Raw genomic sequence first — 18370 nt, 5'->3', positions numbered from 1 at the left:
CCTATTTTTATGAATGGGCTGGTCAGTTTTATTTACAGCTTCAAAAACACTGATATCCAAAGACCGATACTCCTTTAAAGGTCAACGCCATAAGCAGACAAATCCTACCTTGATCCACGGGTAGTGTCCTGAACTGGACACTTGGACTATATGGACCAGGCCCTTTGCTTGTATGGGCACGTACTTTTACATCATATGTGGTATCTGGTTTTAAGCCAGAAAGTGTCATAGTGGTATCAGCAGGAGCAACAGGGAGTTCAACTGGCTGGTAAGCAACATTGATATCTCTGTACAAGATGGTATATTTGGTGATAATGCCATTTCTCTCTGCCAAGAGTGGCATCTGCCAAGTTAATTGAACTGATGTAGAAGTAGAGCTTTCCGAGTGAAGATTTTGGGGAAATCCACTGGGTATCTCTTCAGGAACAGAAATCTCTTTAACCATCTCCTCCCCAAAGCCCACTTTATTTCTAGCTGAGAGCCTGAAGACATAAGAAGCTCCTTTGTGAATGTCTGTGGCTGTGAAGTGATCTTCCTTCTCTGAGAACTCCATGGTCGTAAATGTATCCACGTCTTTGCGACCAAACTTCAGGCGATAACCCTGCAGCGGGCCAAAAGTGTCCACAGGAGGGTGCCACTGAATTAGAGCCGTGTTCATCTGTGTGTGGCTAATCACAAGCCGAGGTTTGCCTGGAACTGTAGCACAATGTTATTTAAAGATTATAAATACAAATAGAATTGCATGTACAATTCTTGAGGCTACTTTTAGCAGGAATAGGGATAAATTTTCTCTTCCCTCACTCTTAGTTCCACAAATTACTGTGTTACGAAAGAAATAATGTCTGCCTCCTGCACTATTGAGTCATACAGTATAATGAGGTGCAATAGTAAAGCTATTTACTGTGTTGTCTTCTTCCCTTACCATTATTTTTAAATACAGAGGACATTCAGAGGCACAGGACTTAGGAACACAAGTCAAGAAGTAAAACTTCAAGCAGACATCTTATGAATGATTCTGTCTCACTTACAAATCCTTGCTTGCAAAAAAAGAGAATTGTCATAAGTATTCATTAATTTAATCCAAGGCACATTCCTGCCATTCCTGTAAATGGAAAAATAATTAATGATAATAGTAGTAGTAGTAGTAGCAGTAGTAGTAGTAGTAGTAATAATAATACTACTAATGGAGAAATCACAAGTTTCTAGCTGTGTCTAATGTAACTTTTGCCATTGACAGTTAAAATGTGGTAGAAGGGAAGTCAGACGAACATTGTAATCAACAATCATGATTACGTATGGTAGCACCCTATCATTCCACTTTCTGTACACAAATCACCTCCAGCACGTACTGTTTCAGCTTGGAGCTGTAGACCAGTTTGGAATTTAATTTCTTGATTGTCCTAGCTTATCACATATGATTTAGCTTCCAGCGTGGTCTTGGTGCATGTGAACTGGATTTCTTCTGAAAGAGACTAAATTGGAAGGTCTTCTTAAGCTGCACACCAGATACACTCAAATCCTTAATTGGAACCTGTTGGTCCAAACTGATGATTTGTCTTTCAGAGAAGTTCAGACTGTAAGTGTGGTGAGGACATTCAGTCTAGAGGATCAAATTAGCCATAATCAAGGGGGAAATATGGTGTATCTTTTTGAGTCCTGATCTCAATTGCTCTCATTTACTGTTTCTATTTAATGTATATATTTATTTTTATTTCTTCATTTATTTATATGCATTTATATACATATATATTCATTTATATTTTCATTAATATTTTTATTTCAAAATAGTCTGTTTCTATTACAATGACTTATTAGATAATGAAGCATATCCATAACTATTTAGAAATTTGGTGCTCATTGTGTACCAATGCCTGACAGGTCAAGAGACTAGAATAGTTTTGGGAGTCGTAGTGTCACGATAACTTAGTCTTCCACAAAGACTAATTAGTTCCACCCGCATTCAAAGTGAATGTATGCTGCACTGTGAGCTCTCGTTCCTGTATTTAAATACTTTGATGGATTTTATTACTTATCTTCAGTTCTGACTACCATTCCATAATGAATTAGGAATAAGGAGGGACAAATGGCATGGCTTGAAGAAAATTCTGCATTTAATAAGCTCTTTCCCCATTATATCTGTCGTAAGTCGTGACATTGCTTCTAACTGCATAAGAACTATAGCTACTTTGTATATAAATTTTCCAAATATCCTTCCTTTTAAATGTCTAGTTCACCTGCAAGTATTATTCCCAGGAATTTTGTAAGCTTTCTCCTACACTTTCTTTTGCATAAAGAATACCTCTGACTAGTTCTGACTTTTCCTCATTGATTATTATCAGCCTTTATGGAACAAAGAAAAGCTGTGAAGGCCTTTCACAGGCCATATTTTTCTGAACGTTATAACTATTACTGAAACCAATGGAGCATATGAAAGAGAAGAAGAGTCACACAAATAGAATAATAACTCCTTCAGCTTTCTAGAGGATAGACTGCTGGAAGGCGTCACTAAATTATTTTTGTGATAAATTGCTTTTTTTCTTGTAGCAGACCTCACAGTTAGAACTATTCTTTAACCTTTGTGGTAACTACAGAGAAAGAAAGAAATTACTACTTGCTCTTCATCAGAACAGGGGAACTTATCCAATAAAATACCCTGTGATTAAAATGATAAATAACAATGGTCACTTTTTTTTCCTAATATGGAACTTATCTGATTTTGCAAACTGTATGAATTTCCTTTTTATTAACACGCAACTATTGATAGAGAAAGAAAATGTTTTTCTCTCTCTCTTTTTATTTCCAGATAGCTTTCAGTTAACACCTTCTTTTAGCATGATCCTTTGTGAATATTACAGTCTTGTGGGACAAAGGGCAGGATGCTGTGCAGTCCTATATGCAGTAGCATCATGGAATAGTTCCATCTAGAAACTTCTTCTGATAATAATACCTGAATTTGCCATGAGCCTAAATGAAGTGAAATTGCCCATGAAAAATATATATTCTCTGACCTAGTGAATTCCAATTCTGTTACTACACAACAAGATGTCCCTCATACACCCCTTTGCAACAATCATTATGCCAAACAGTTGTAATGGCATGCCATTACTAGTAAAAGCTCATGAAAATTGGCTTTGCCAAATTACCTGAAGTAATTTGTTTCTGTTAGCTGCTATACAGTACACCACCATCTTAACATAAGTTTTCTCCTCTTAGCTGAAACATGTATTTCAAGAGTGCTGTCCAGCACAGAGAGTAAATTCCAAACAATGGACAAGCTGTTGTGCTATGCGATTCTTCAACTACTCTGACCCAGAAACTAAAGGTCTGATTAAATTCTCCACAAAACTTGTATGATATCACTGACTAGTAAAAGTCTTAATTTTTATCAAGGTCTTGTTAACTACGTATTTTGTAACTTCTGTCCCAAGTAATTTAAAATTTTAAATCCTTTGACTTGGAAATGTTCAGTAACATTTTTTCTTCCATCTGATTTCAAAAACTAGGAAAGGAAATTGAATATAAGACAAAAACACACTCTGGAGTGTGTTTTAAAATATTAACTGCATTCAGTAACTTCACTAGTAACTGCAGTTACTGTACTGTAGGCTCACTTACATTTGGTGAATCTTTCCCATCTAAAAATGTAAATGATGCTTTTATATCACTAACTGGACAGAGCTGAATAGTTACTTATCATCTGAATAACTTATGAACAGTAAGCTTCTCCAGTAAACATTTAGACCTTTATTCTCCCTTCATATCTCTTATGAATATAATCTCACTCATTCTCATACAGCTGCACCTGACTTAAACCTTTAAAAATTAGACTAGAAAGTCAGACCTTTCATTTGCTTTATTGTAGTATTTGAATAGCCCCTTTTTAGGAAAAAAAATCAAATCGAAACTCTCAGAGAACAGGACGGTGTATTTCAGACCTACAAGCCCCTGCTAGTAATGCATCATTCGTTCACCGGCCTGATGTACTCTCATAGAAACACAGTGAGCTGGAAACTCTTGGTACCGACTATATTTATTGTCTCCTTTTTCAAAAGCCTGCATATGAATTTTCCTTACAAAAAGAGCTCAACCACAGCAAGCTGTAACAGTAAGTGAAGAGGTGTTCATACAACCTGGAATGTATGACAGAGCAAAATGGTAACTAGCTGTTATCCTAGAGAACAGGAACAAACATGACTTGTCTACAGGGTGAAGCAAGCAGCAAGAACAGTGTAATATGTGTTACATTTACAGGCACGCCTCTGATTTTCAATTGCTCTTCAGTCACTCAGGGTTTTATGGGACATGGGATTTGTTTGTCTTTCTAAAGCAGAAGCATCAGAGATCTTGGAAGAGTGAAACACAAATAGTCAATAAGCAGTAAATGCATAGAAGTTTTAAGTTTTGCAAGCACGTTTGCATAGCCTGTGTTGATGTCTAGAAACTGACCAAATCATAATCTATATAATTGTGTTTATTTAAATTGGGAACTGAACTTTAAAAAGAATAATGGATTAAATGCCTTTTTTCTTAAATCAAGTTCAAATGCAAGCAAGAAGTATGTATCACTTTTTTTCTCGGATCATGAGAATTCAGGAAAGATAAGAATTTGGAGGGTAAGTTTCAGCACCAGGCAAGAGTAACGACTAGAAGATAGTCTAAAATCTGAAACAAAACTATATGATATGTCTAGCCACCAAGAATGAGATTCTTCCAAGGAAGCTGACGAGACAAAGATATAGAAGTTTCTGATATTAGTACAGATGTGCTTTACATTTAGTGATTCTTTTAAAAATTGAGTCAATCACTATAAACAAAAATACACATGCCTTTTGGACTTTATATATTAGCATAAACAATACATTGTTATTAAGAGAGCTTGTAACATTGCTACAAAGGTCTCCATATGATTGTAATGGTATATCCTTAATGTCTACATTACAAAACCCAGAAGATGAACATCTACAGGCCGTGAATACCTGTAGGCGAACACCACACCAAGGCTGTGATGGCATTGTTTGGTTAAGCTGTGCCACAGTGAACCATTTAAATTTAAAAAACCTTGTTCCTCATCTAAAAGTAATTCAGTTCATCCCATCAGTGCTAACTGAATCAGCTGAATTGGTCATGCAGTGAGATACCAACCATCTAGTACCACCTGTGATCAAATGCAGTCTGAACACAGTGGCGTGCTGTATTTTGCCCCAGTTTATGCCTCAGATTGCCACTGTAGCAATATGGGTTTCACGGTTTCATAGGCTGGACTTTCATTCCGTTTTCTAATTCTCTGCTTTAATAATCATATTCTTCTGAGATAAGCTGTGAGTGCCATACAGATAGGTTCTTTCTTACTGACAGGCAGAGAGAGCATTGCTGCTCTCACAAGGATCAGGAAAGCCCTTCATAAGTTTTTCAAATATCCTTCTCAGCTCTGCATTTCTGTGTTTTTCCTCTCCACAAAGACACCAATCAGAATGGAAGAGCTATTAGAAAGTATAAAGTATTACATTTTGGCTGCATCCTGAACTGAGAAAGGGACAAGGGGGGACACTGGTTCTATTTTTAACTAAATAAATGAAGGGCCAAATACTGAAACAGAAAACCCTATGTCCTATAAACACTTTTTACACAACAGGAGACTTCCGAATAGTAGGAGCAAAACACTACCAGGAAAAGTCAAAGGATTTATTCAGAGATTAACTGCTATGTAAGTATTACCTGCACCAGTAGTAGATATGAGTTTGGGCTTGCTGCGTGCTCCATCACCTTTTGTTGTATAGGCTGTCACAGTGAAGGAGTATGTAGTTTCAGGCTGAAGCCCAGAAATTGTCATTTCCTAAGATGAAATAAAACAAAAACAATTTATTAAAAATAGATTGTTTCCTGGGAGATCATGGAATCCTTCAGACAACCCCTGTATATTACATACAGTGCGCACATTTTTGTCCTACTGACAGTGACAGCAAGCATTTGAGAGCACCAACAGACTGTTCTGTGTGAAACACTTCATAATGCAAGAAGTTTCACTCACTTAAGCAATAAAAGACAGCCCACTTCTAAATAGCATGCCTCAGGTAGTTTAAGGCATGAGGCCAGAGGCTTAGTGGTGTGAACAGTGACTAAAGCCTTCTGAAATACCTTGCCTGAGGAATACTACTGGTATTGTGAAACGCATGTATATGTACATATGAGAAACTCCATTTAACTTAGTCATTTATAGGATATCACTCATATAGTTATAAAATGCCTAGTAAGAAGAGTGTTGCATTTGTATCCACACTTTGTAAGTAATCACACTTTAGCTGAACAAGAAAGCCTTGTTACTTTCATAACACTTTCCTTGCAACCTGTGTCACTGGTTGCATTGTGCACCTAAATATGTCATGGGACTTCAGAAACAACTCACTTTTCATGTCTAAAAGAACTACCTAAAACACCATGAAAAATCTGTTCACAGAATAAATCTGATGGCCCTCAAACAAATGACAGCAGCTACAAAACAAGTAGCTCTTCAGCTAGTAAAAGTGAACGGGAGCAAGATCAAACTCTAAGTGTCAAAGCAAGGGGAACCTTTTTACACATGCACGTGCACACACACGTATACATACACAGAAGATGGTGAAGGGCTAGCCACCTGAAATGAACTGAACTTACATCATGCTATAAGGGAAGCCAGAGGAATTTAAGCCTTGACACTCACAATATAAATAAATTTTATATGCAAATATGAAAGGACAGTATTTGGAGGCAACTGACTGGCCCAAAGTTCCTGACTCATCAGCTTCCAGTCTGTAACCACTGGATTACTCTTCTGCATTTTCACATGCCTGAATGGATTTAGACTAGATTTCACTGCTGCCAGAGAGACGGTATATTTATGTGTTTAGAATAAACAGCAAATGTGCAATCACACACCCCTCAGATGCAACAACCATAAAAGATAATATAAAAATTATGGGTCAGACTATCCACAGTAAATGCATTTTTCAAGATAGTGGGTATACGCTTAGTACAGATGTGATTAGAATTCGGCATTGTGTTTACAGACAGTTATTAGCAATATAGAAATAACAGGGTAATGATCAGAATGAGTGGGCAAAATAGCTCAAGTAAAATAAAAACACATTAAAAAAACCTACACCCCCCCCCCCCCCCTTAGACTCTATCTCAGAACTGAATTAACCTTAAAGGCCAAAATCAGTAAGACAGACGTCTCATCTTTCATAAGGAAACTGCACCTGATATTAACACAACAGAATTGTAAAAGGCAAAACAACCAAATTGCCATCCTTTCGACCAGTGATGAAGATACTAGCCTCATCTAAAACAAACAGTACTTCATGGTGTAAGAGATATGATGGCATGTAGTGTTGTCGTTTAAAAGTGTGATTTGGATACAGGAAACACTTTTACTTAGGCATAAACACTACAGGGCATTTGGCTTTCCTGACAGCAGACAAAATACATTTATCAAATTACGAAAAAGAAAGCACAATTGACTTCAACTTTCAGCTACACAAAAAAAATGTTAACCTTAAAATGAATACAGAAAAATCTTGACTATTGCTATGCAACTCTGAACCACTTTTGTTTTATTTTTCTAACACCTTCTTGTAAAGAGGAAATTGTGAGGCAAAGTTAGTTACAGCCATCAAAAAGCAGAAAACACAAACCAGTTCTGTACATTTTGGCATCATGCTAAACCCCAGAACAAGCAAGCAACAGTAATCCCCACTCTCCCTGGGAAAAGAAAGAAAAGAAAGGAAAAAGTGCCATAAGGGGAAAACCTTTGATGCTAGGAGCATGCGTTTGTGCAAATGACAAAAAAAAAAAAGAAAACTGATGTTTAAAAAAATAAGAGGCTACAAGCAAACAAGCAAAAAAAAAAACCAAAACCCAAAACCGAAAACCAACACACACTGTTTTTCTGGCCAGTCAAAAACTACTCACATGTTCAGTAGTATCATCATATTCCCACTGATTGAGAGTAAAGAATGTTGGAAGGAAAAACAAAAGAAATGTGAAGAGATTTGTAGCCTGGTTGAGGTAATGTTTTCTTCTTAATAGTAAAATAAATATGAAAGATATCTGGAAAAATCATCTACAATTTGAATTAATCATGTAGAATCACATAGAATTTGGTTAATGAAATCAGGCCGGGCATTTTTAATTCCATTTCTGCTCTCCTTAAAAAAGAGCCACTTCTCTTTCCTTGAAAGATGAAAGAAGTAATGAATCCTCTTGTACCATGTAGTAATATTTTATAATAGATGGTATTAGTAAAAGCTACCAAGGCAGGATTAAAGGCTACCTAGTTTATTTAATCATGTTACTAGGCTATGTGCTTGAATTTTCTAAACTAATTCAATGCCTTATTTAAATTAATAGCAGGATTATTTAGTCTTGAAACATAACCACACTGATCTTTTACCATCAAGGTCTTCACACCTGCACAAGCCCTGATCACATATATCACAGAAGTATGACAGGCAGGAATGAGTGGCGGGAGGAGAAAGGAGGGGACTATCCAGAGTGAACCTATGGCAAACAGGCAGGTCAAAGCCAAACTTGGCAAAAAAAGAAATATGACTTTTGCCTTTATGATATTTGGGCTCCAATATCTCATCTAGTCTCCCATTTCTGACCTTTTAGTGTTTAAAATTATTTTAAACTACTACCACACAGAGGTTGAAAGTGAAAATCTGTGCAAAGAATGGGAGAACCAAAGCTCAGCAGCATCTCCTTTTCCATCTCCTCTCCCTTTTCCTTTTCCCTTCCAACCTCCCCACCTGTTTCCATCTTCCTCTCCACTGAATCTAATCTATTAGAACACCATGTTTTGCAAAATAGGTAAGTAAATACACATAGATAGATAGACAGACTGGCAGGTAAAACTGCAACAAAGACCTCCAGGAACAGAGACAATACTTTCAGAATAGGGTCATCAGCAAAATGCAGGTGATTCCTCCAGTACCAGGAGCTTTGGGAATCTACAGTTTTACAGAGCACTGGTGTATCCCAAGGAGTAAAATCCTATTTTTAGAAGCTTTTTAAACTTGATCGGATCAGGCTTTTGTTTTCGTTGTGCCTCATAATTTATAAAAGAGATGGGAAATTTTGCAATACAAGTAACCCCACACCGATTTAAACTAAGCTCCTTATTTTATTGCAGTTATTGATATTTATAATGGCAAGAATAAATACCTCGGTGACTTCTAAAGTTGCACTAATAAATTCATTTCCTGTGAAATGTGTGGTGAAATAGATAGACACTAATGACAGAAACACTGTAATAATGGGCTAACACAGGCTTCTAATGATTCTAGGTTCTCCACTGAAACAAAGAAATATCATGTGGGTGGATCAGGCAGTGCACAGTTTGCTACACTGACTGTGACCTGGCTCCAGTCTCCCTGATGCTTTAAAACTTCAGAGCATAGGTATAGGGTGAAATGTCCAGGTTTAAGGGAGCCAGCAGAATGACACAGTTTAGCATTTACTTGCGCACCTATACAGAAAAGGGTGCCTAGGTTTGGGCCAAGAACCTTTAAACGTAAGTATTCTGAAAAAAAAAGTTAAGATAGAGATAAAAAACATTAGCTTGTAGGCTGCCATATAGAAAGAAAAAAACCCAGTCAGTTCTGGATAGCTCTCTGGCACATGAAATGTTTTCACTGTGACTTAGAAAAGAACATAAAATGCCCTAATTACCTGTGCATCAGCCAGCATGATGTCCTTCAGCATGGGCTGACCCTTTGGCTCTCCATTTTCCATCCTCACGTAGTGGACCTGGTATCCTCGGATCTGACCATGCTGCTTATTGGGTACAGGCGAGCGCCATGAGACTTTAACAGCAGTAGAGTTGACAGCCTCTACCTCGACTTTGCGAGGAGGACCACTAGGAACTGGAACAACATCATTGGACAGAAGAGAATTACAGGCACCTGTCCCACCCATGTCTTTTGTTTTTTTTTTAAAAAGGGCAGACTCACTATGTTTTCTTTGAAGAATACAAATTGTTCAACAAATGAAAACGCTCAACCAATCTGCTCTAGCTTTCAGTGAAAAGATCAAAAAACATGACTGATGCAAAAAATGGAAGAAAAAAGAGTATTAGAGAAATAGAAAAACATGTAAAAATGTACAAAAGCCAAGGAAGATGCTTTGAGATTCAAAGCATTATAGTACAAAGAGATATTTTAATCATTGAAATACTACTACTACTACTACTAAAACCACAAAAGATTTCAAAAAAGGTTTCCCTTATTTTTGTTTGCTAAGTTCTTTTTTTTTTTTTTTTTTTTTTCAGTAGTACAAAAAGGAGGCTGATAATAGGGCTGTCTTCTGTCACTTTCAAGCATGGAAGAAAAGAAAATGTGTGCAGCATCAGTTTTCCAAGATCAAAAACAAACCTCAAAAAAAAAACCCCAACCCAAAAACCCCAAATTAAAAAGCACAACATGGAACAAGAAAGCAGTTAAAAAAAAAAAAAAAAAAAAAGAAACCTGAAAAAAAGTTCATAGACATAAGTGTTTAAAAATAACAATGACTGTAAAATCAAGGAAAAGGCAGAAAGATTTTCCCCTGAGTTATTTTTTATGTTAAAGGAGGAGCAAGAAGGGTATGTATGGGCTCAAAGGGGCAGCAGATTCATGTCACTCATAAAAACGTACTTTCTGTTAAAAAAAATAAAAATACCAAATATAAAAATTATGTAGAAAGGACAAGTCTTTGATTAAAAAAACTCAAAGGGTGATAATATCTGTGATTTGGGAAAAAAGAGGAGCAGAAAAAAATACTGTTAGGCTATACAAAAGACAGCAGATCGACAGAGAGTCATAGAGGTGCAAACTGATGTAGTGGAGGCAACATACCATCTTCATCTGTCCGAATCAATACAGCTAAGCTCTCTGGGCCAGGTCCAACACCAGTGTGGGCAGTCACAGAGATCCGGTACTCAGTCCATTTTTCCAGGTGTTCCAAAAGGTATTGGGTACTGTCCGAGGAAATTCCCAAAATTTCATGGGGCTTGACATCTTCTCCATCAATCCCAATGTACTTGATGGAGTATTCAGTGATAATGCCGTTCTGTTTTTCCACCGGTGGAGGTTTCCAACTTACCAAAATGCTAGTGGAGCTGGGGCTTGTGCAACTAATGTCTTGAGGAGGAGCTGATGGCTCTAATTTCAGTAGTGGGTTAAAGGAGGATTTGAGTGAAAGGATAGGAGTGATTGAAAAAAATGAACAAAAGAAAAAATAAAAATAAATAAAAAACCAACCAAATGAAAATAAAAAATAAACCAAAAAAGTAGAAACTTAAAAAAGCAAATTGTCAGATAATCATATGCACCTTGGCTTATTAACATGAGGAAACTGAAAATGAACAGACCAACTAAATGGTGAAAAAGGATGTAGGGGAAATATATGAAAATGAAACCTCAAAATAATATTACCTACCTGTAATTAAAATTCTTCTTGAAATAAAACAAAAACGTGACACTTCTATGACTACTGATCTATCTTCATAATCCTTGCAATTAGTGCAAGCTATAATATTTTAAATGACACATGACATATTTACTTACAAATTTGGGCATAACCCATTCAAGTGGGTTTACTTTCTTTGAGAAAAATTCTCTTTTTACAGAATTGATAAAAACTTGCAATAATTGCTAGAAATTGCTCCATAAATTACCATTTTTGTAGCCTCCCCACTCTCATAAATAAATTATTATTTTTTCCATTTTTTTTTATAACTGAGTCTGCCTGGCACAAGTCAAATTGCGTTTAAATGGAAAGCATTTACTGAAACATTTATTGTAGCCAACATACTAGGAGCATGCAGTCAATATAGAAGACGAAGAAAGTCTCAGTCAAAGATTTACCTACCAGGAAAAAGTGACAGGCTTGTTGATTCTGACTGTAACTTGTACTTACCCTAGATCAGCTGTCAGTTTTATTTTTTTAACTCCTCTTGGAGACACCTTTGCTAGCAAAGAATTAAATCCTACCAGTAATGTAGGTAACTTCTATAGGGAAAAAAAAAAAAATCTACCCCCAAACAACGTGTCAAAAAAGCAGGTATTCATTTTACAAAGAGAGTTCACAAGCTCAGCACATGAGAATGGTGAGAGATTCTGACTTTGTTTCATCTATTGTCACCAGCACCAATCTTCCAGAGCAAAAGTGCTCACCTTTGCTGATTTGTACTCAAAGGGGTCTGTTACCATATTTACCTTTTCCGGGCTCCAGAGCATTTAAGCATATATGTCATTCCATTGCTTTCAGTGAGGCAATTCAAGTACTGAAAGTTAGGTATGCATTTATGTGCTTAAATGCACTTTGACTTAGCAAAGTCTACGCTTACTAACTGAGATCATTGAGAGCACCAAAAGAGGATCCATAGTTCAAATCCACTGGTGGAAGTAGTGGACGTGGACTCCTGTCCTATTTCTGCCTTCTCTCTTGTAAGGAAAATAAGGAAAACGTAAATTTTGGGTGCAAGATCTTTATGGCGTGCTTTTTTTTTTTTTTTTTTTGGTCTACTGTTTTCTTTCCATTTCTTAAGGGAAAAAAGAAACAAATGGATTTCTGGTACTTATACTAGGAACATCAAACAAAATTAAAGCAACAGAGAAGGCCTAGGACCCTGCTGTGACCTACTGCATTTACACATGTATCTTTCAGTTCCCTACAGCCCTTCTACAGGGATCAATGGCTTTTTACTCAGTATGGTACACTGCTCTTCTGAAGGGAAAACAGGAGGGAATGTACCAGCATTTCAACTAACTAGAGGAGGTGGATGGGGGAACAGGTGAAAATTATCACATTTGGGTGGGGATTTTTTAGGCTAATTCAGTAATCAAGTACTCCAAACATGTTAGTCCCCTTCTACCATTGACTTGTGCAGTAAGCAAAATAGAAGTAAAATGCCCCTTAAGGATCTTATATGTAAAGAAATAAATCCCAGTAGCACCCTTCTCTGAAACCAAGATGAAAGGCAATAGTGTATTCTGGTGAATATGCTAATGAACTCATAGATGTTTATTAATTTTTAATCCTTTATATTCTGAAAATGCAAAATATTGCATTTATGTAACTAAGGATAATCTGTAGGCTACTTGTGTAACCAGTTTTATTAATGCATATATTTTTTTTCTTAAAATACACAATTTTTGCAATAAAGATTTTGTAATCTTTTCAGCAAATAACCGGGGTCTGCCCACTAAAATCAATTGGATTTTCCTACTATCTGAAGACATAAGGCTGAAAAAAGCATAACTCATTCTTATATTCAAGAAGGGAAAAATGGCAATGCGCTTATATATGGAACATGCAACCTTGGCCTCTAGATGTTTATTTTGTATGCACAATCTAAGCAATCTTCACCCAATACAAGAGAATGAGCATTCTAAATAGCTAAAATGGCTCCCAGAATAAATAAATACCTTTTTCTTCATCAAATTATTGATTCTGGATTGCTAAAATTAAAAGGTGCCTTGCCACTATATCTGAAACTAGCCTTGTGTTATATAACTGTCTTTTATGTTTATTCTAAATGCCTTATAAATGCTTCAGAAGCCCATTTAGCTTTGGCTAAAGATCTGCAGCACGGTATCTCCAGTCATGCTAATTACTATTAATATATTGCACTAACAAAGAACGATGGTGTAATCACATCTTTCATGACTGTAAATTAAAAAGCCTCATGTCAACTGAGAATCTGAATTTACTGTTTTAAATAATATCACTTTAAGAAAAGGCCATGTAGTTTAAAACAAATACAAATAAAATTGTACTAAATTTTAGAATTACACAGTGTAATGCAAACTGTCATGAAAGCATAACTCATCAGGCAAGAGCAGCACTTCTGGACATCATCCTTGAATATCTGATTGTTTTAATTAAGTCTTAATTTAAATATTTTGAATGTATATATAAATTCCTGACAAATTTTTGCATCTCATTTGCAGACAAATGCGACGAGTTTTATGACATTGTTTCTATAAGCACCCAGTGAGAAAACAATTTTTCTGCTGGTGTAAAAAATGACTGAACATCTTAAAAAGCCTAGATTAAAAAAAATCTAACTTAAAATCATAACGATTAGGTACTATACAAGAACAGTTATGAGGAAATTTTTGGCACAGTCTGAAATATTCAACCTGACTCACTCTACAAATTTTCTGTACCTCAGGGAGATGCTGCAGCAACAACTAGTATCACAGAAAATCTGCAGACTGGGCAGGAGGAATTTTACGGGTGGAGGACTGTTATTAATGTACATCTGTTGCATGATAAAACATTTTATCTTATGATAATATAAAATAAAATATTATTATGACAGCATAATATTGTCTCCTTAGACACTGGTTAACAGAGTTTTTTCCTGAAATTATGTAAGAGCCACTCATATATTGACTTGATCACAATACACCTACAAAAATACATATTTTAAGCATTCTTTTGCTGTATTAAGCACCATGAATACTGTATTTTTATCATTTTCCCTTTTTCTCTGTTGCTGTCTCTCTGGTCTACTGAGAGTAATCTCCTTGAGAAATAAAAGACAAGGCAATAAAGTTAGAAAGGAAAGACACCTACTTGACTGCATGGTTCTCGCTGAGATTTCTGCTGTCGAAGCACCCAGGCCTTGTGGAGAACGTGCAGCTAGGCGAAATACATACAAGCTGTTTGGCCTTAAGCCTTGCAAGCGATAAGATGTAGCAGGTTCAGTGGAAACCCGTTGCTAAAAGTAGGTAATAAGAGGATGTCTTGATTAATATTCAGAGACTGTGAATTCCATATGTTGCCTATAGAAGAAATGCTTTTACACTCTGAAGATAACCCCATCGAGAAAAATTTAAATTCAAGAAAATAAATCAGAACAAAACCAAACTAAACCAAAACAAAAATGAATACATTACTTCTGACAAATACAGATTAAGGAACAATATTTTTTAAAGTAGACAGCTTAATGGGTGAAACTCAGAGCCAGAAATATTGTTTGACTGTTTGAGGAAGTAATAGCTGCGTACAAAGTATAAAAGGCTTTTCAGACAATAACACATGAACAAAGCCTTACCTACAGCTACCTCTTATGACAGTGAACTACAGGGTTTTATAATGTGAGTAATCTTGGTTCAACCTCATAGTTAAATTTGTATTCGAATTATTAAGAAGCAAATCCTTTCAAAAGGTAACTCATTAAGCAGGGGCCTGCATCCTATTTGGAGGTGAAATATGGATCTGGCCTCCTCCCACAAAATAAGCTTATTATGCATTCACAGTATATGTGTGAAGCCCCCATAAACATAAGCTCAGTTGAAGCATCAGCAATGAATTGATGATGCAGGAGAAATCAATGAGGCTGACATTCTCCTGCTGCCTTCCGAGACTGCTGGCTTCTTTCTTTTGTCTGGGACACCTGGCAATATCACATGGTTTCCATATCAGAAGAACAGTTTATTCTAAAGTCTACAGTACTAACACCACAGAGGCCCTCAAACTGAAAATTAAGAAGTAATGGTACAGAAAAAGTCCATAGCAGGTGTTTATCTTTAGAAAAAACCCACATTTTCTTCTCAAATATTATTGAAAAATTAGAGAAGCTTGAGAACCCTCTTGCATGGTGGCAAAGAGAAACAAAAATTACCTGAGGCTGAAAATAGACTTCAAAGTTCAAGTGTAAGTGCAAAAAATCTTAATGAGTCCACAACATGCCCCAAAACACTTCTGCTTCCAAGCCTTTGTAGAGGAACGGGCTTGGAGAGACATGATCGATGATGTCTGAAACTGGATGCAACTTCTGTGGATGACTCGCTGCGAACAACGGCAAAGTTCCACCGGCTGGTAACCAGCAACAGCATTTTCTGCTGTTTACACACTCTTGGTCTATTGTTAGGCTGACTGCTGGGTTTAACAAACTGTTAAACATCAAGGCATTTATACTAAAGAAAGTTACTAATCCATCAGTCCTAAACCATTGCAGCATTTTATGTCTGACTCATTAAAGAGTATTTAAAAGATGTGTATTCTTTTCACTTACCTCCTCCCCATGCTCCCCATCTTTGTAAACCAGTTCATAGCTGGAAATGGTATCAGAGCGTGGAGGTGTCCAGGAAAGTAATATGCTCGTTTCAGACTCAGGTTCTGCTTTGAAGTTCAATGGTTGACCAGGCACTAAAGAAAAAGTTGAGCAGTGTTGCCAATTGTTTATTTGGCTAGTTCAAAAGTTATCTTTCAAACCTCTTAAACTATCATCATCTGAATATTTCACACAATATTACTTTTATTGAACTTACTGAACTTAAACAAATTGATTAACTGTACTGTGAAATAAATTAATCTGAGTTCAGAAAAAGAATAATGATATATTTAATGCATACATTACAAATTATCAAGGATTTCAAATAAATCCTTCACAGTGTAAATAATGCACACAGAACTGAAATGCAATTGAACAGAAGTCTCGTGATGTATACCAGCAATCTAATAACCTGTGTGTGAAATGGTGAATATATACATGTGTGTATGGGTGTGTATATGGGGAAATGCTAGTATTACATAAGATTGGCTGGAAGGGTCAAGAAGAAAGTGTTAAAACCATTACACACATTTCCAAATTTGAAAATGGTTTGTGCAACTCATAAATAAGACACTAAATACATCCTGCTCTTTAAGAAGACACCTAAATATTGAATGCTTTTGTAACCTGAAGAAGTTATAACCTGCTGAAGAGATCCTCAGTAATGTTCTCATTAAGTGACATATTTCTACCCTTTTAATGACTGGTATTTTTACCAATATAGCTGAATTTCTAGTAACAACACTTTCTAATTGCAAGAACTCAAAATGCAGCTTTGATTCCAGTAGTCAAGAACATTCTCTGTTGTTATGTCTTGTGTAATGGCCACAGAAATTATCCAGACTAAATGTTACGCTCGCTTACTTCTGCAAATCTACAGCAAATAATAAGTTTGATGGTGAAAAAACCGCAAAATATAACCCTGTCATTGGAATGTATACAATCATTTTGGCATCCAAGTTCTAAAACATGACTTTCAGTTAATAGTGCTGTTGATAAGGCATGAAACAGTCTTCCAAAGCATTTCTAGCTTTTCAAGAATAAAATGTGGCATGCTTTTACTTTTTAAGAAAAAAATATGAGGTGCATTTCTTAGCACATACCGAGAACAGTTGTTACAAGTAGGAAGTGAAAACACTGATCATTTCACAATCATTTTACGGTGTAGAATTTTATTATAGCATTACAAGTGTGTGTCTTTTGTACAGTAAAAGACTTAGACCACGGAGCAAACAGTAAAAATAATTTGTGGTTGTAACTCTTATCTTCCCCAGACGTCTACAGAATGTCATTCTGAGGATAACACGGCCCTCGTGTATGCTGGTGCAGGTTTGATATCTAACCTTTAAACAGAGAGATAACCTGTCAACATGAGGTGCATATTCAAGCTCCTGTGTGGAGGCTGAAAGTCCCTACCATTCACTTATTTTTTTTTTCAGAAACAGGACAAAATAGAAAAGGAACAGTGTAGAAGAATGTTGCCTGCTTCTGAGGGAATGAGTAAGGTTGAACAGGAGACCAAGTCTCTTTATGGGAAGAAAAAAGGGTAGGAGTAATTAGCTATTTTTCTAAAAGACGTCTGGTGTAGAAAGAGACCACTTCCTGGGTACTGCAAAGTGCAAAAGGGAAAAGATCACAAAGCACAGGGAGCAAATACAGGAAATATCAACAAAGTATTTTTGACAGAAATACTTCTAATTTTATCCTTTTAAAATTGAATGGATTTGAAATTAAGAGGGAGAGAGTGGGGTAACTGGATAATTCCTAACAGATTCTGAAATACCACTAGATCAAACTTTAATTTTGCAAATCCATAGCATAGTTGTATTAATGCATTTACTAGATGAACATTACAACTTTTTAGGTTAGCTGCTTCAAAACACTCCTGAGTAACAACCAGACAACAGCTGCAGATTTGCCTCTTGTTGAACACGGCTTAAAGTAGATGACGTGCCACACTGCAGGCTTGCCAAAACTTAATAATAAAATCTTGACTCTAGGCAGCTATGGAAGTGTTTATTTTGCTACAGCTTGTTTCAAATGTATCTCATGAAGCTCAGGTGGGTACCTGGCTGAAGGCATTTTGTTTGCTTCATCTGACAAAAAGATAAAAACTGGTAAAACTGACCTGTGGAAAAAATGATTTGCTTCAATGTGTACCACAGGATAGAGAAAAAATTGGCAAAGAGAGAGAAAATTTTGGGAAAGTAACTGAGCAGCATGGCTGGAGTTACAAAATCACTTTTGCCTGGTCATGGAAGGTCAAACAGTAGCTTATGTTATCTG

The 18370-nt window shown here is 36.3% G+C and overlaps 1 protein-coding gene across 16 annotated transcripts in view; it reads right to left on the bottom strand.

Annotated features, from left to right (window-relative positions):
* Nucleotides 1-18370, bottom strand: part of PTPRD (protein tyrosine phosphatase receptor type D) — a 1305401-nt gene that overhangs the window by 109427 nt on the left and 1177604 nt on the right. For 10 of the 16 annotated variants that reach the window (XM_087741431.1, XM_087741446.1, XM_087741430.1 and 7 more), the window contains 7 exons: nt 16046-16179; nt 14602-14746; nt 10872-11177; nt 9709-9902; nt 7948-7974; nt 5716-5833; nt 109-696 (listed from right to left, as the gene is read on the bottom strand). In XM_087741431.1, coding sequence (XP_087597557.1) covers nt 109-696; nt 5716-5833; nt 7948-7974; nt 9709-9902; nt 10872-11177; nt 14602-14746; nt 16046-16179 — 1512 coding nt within the window. The remainder of the gene's footprint in view (nt 1-108; nt 697-5715; nt 5834-7947; nt 7975-9708; nt 9903-10871; nt 11178-14601; nt 14747-16045; nt 16180-18370) is intronic. The other 6 variants (XM_087741440.1, XM_087741441.1, XM_087741442.1 and 3 more) reach the window with 2 other exon arrangements.

This window comes from Nipponia nippon, unplaced genomic scaffold (assembly GCF_047370975.1).
Source record: "Nipponia nippon isolate SJK-2023a ecotype South Korea unplaced genomic scaffold, ASM4737097v1 scaffold_8, whole genome shotgun sequence".
NCBI classification, from domain to species: domain Eukaryota; kingdom Metazoa; phylum Chordata; class Aves; order Pelecaniformes; family Threskiornithidae; genus Nipponia; species Nipponia nippon.
This window is presented reverse-complemented; position numbering and strand designations above follow the sequence as displayed.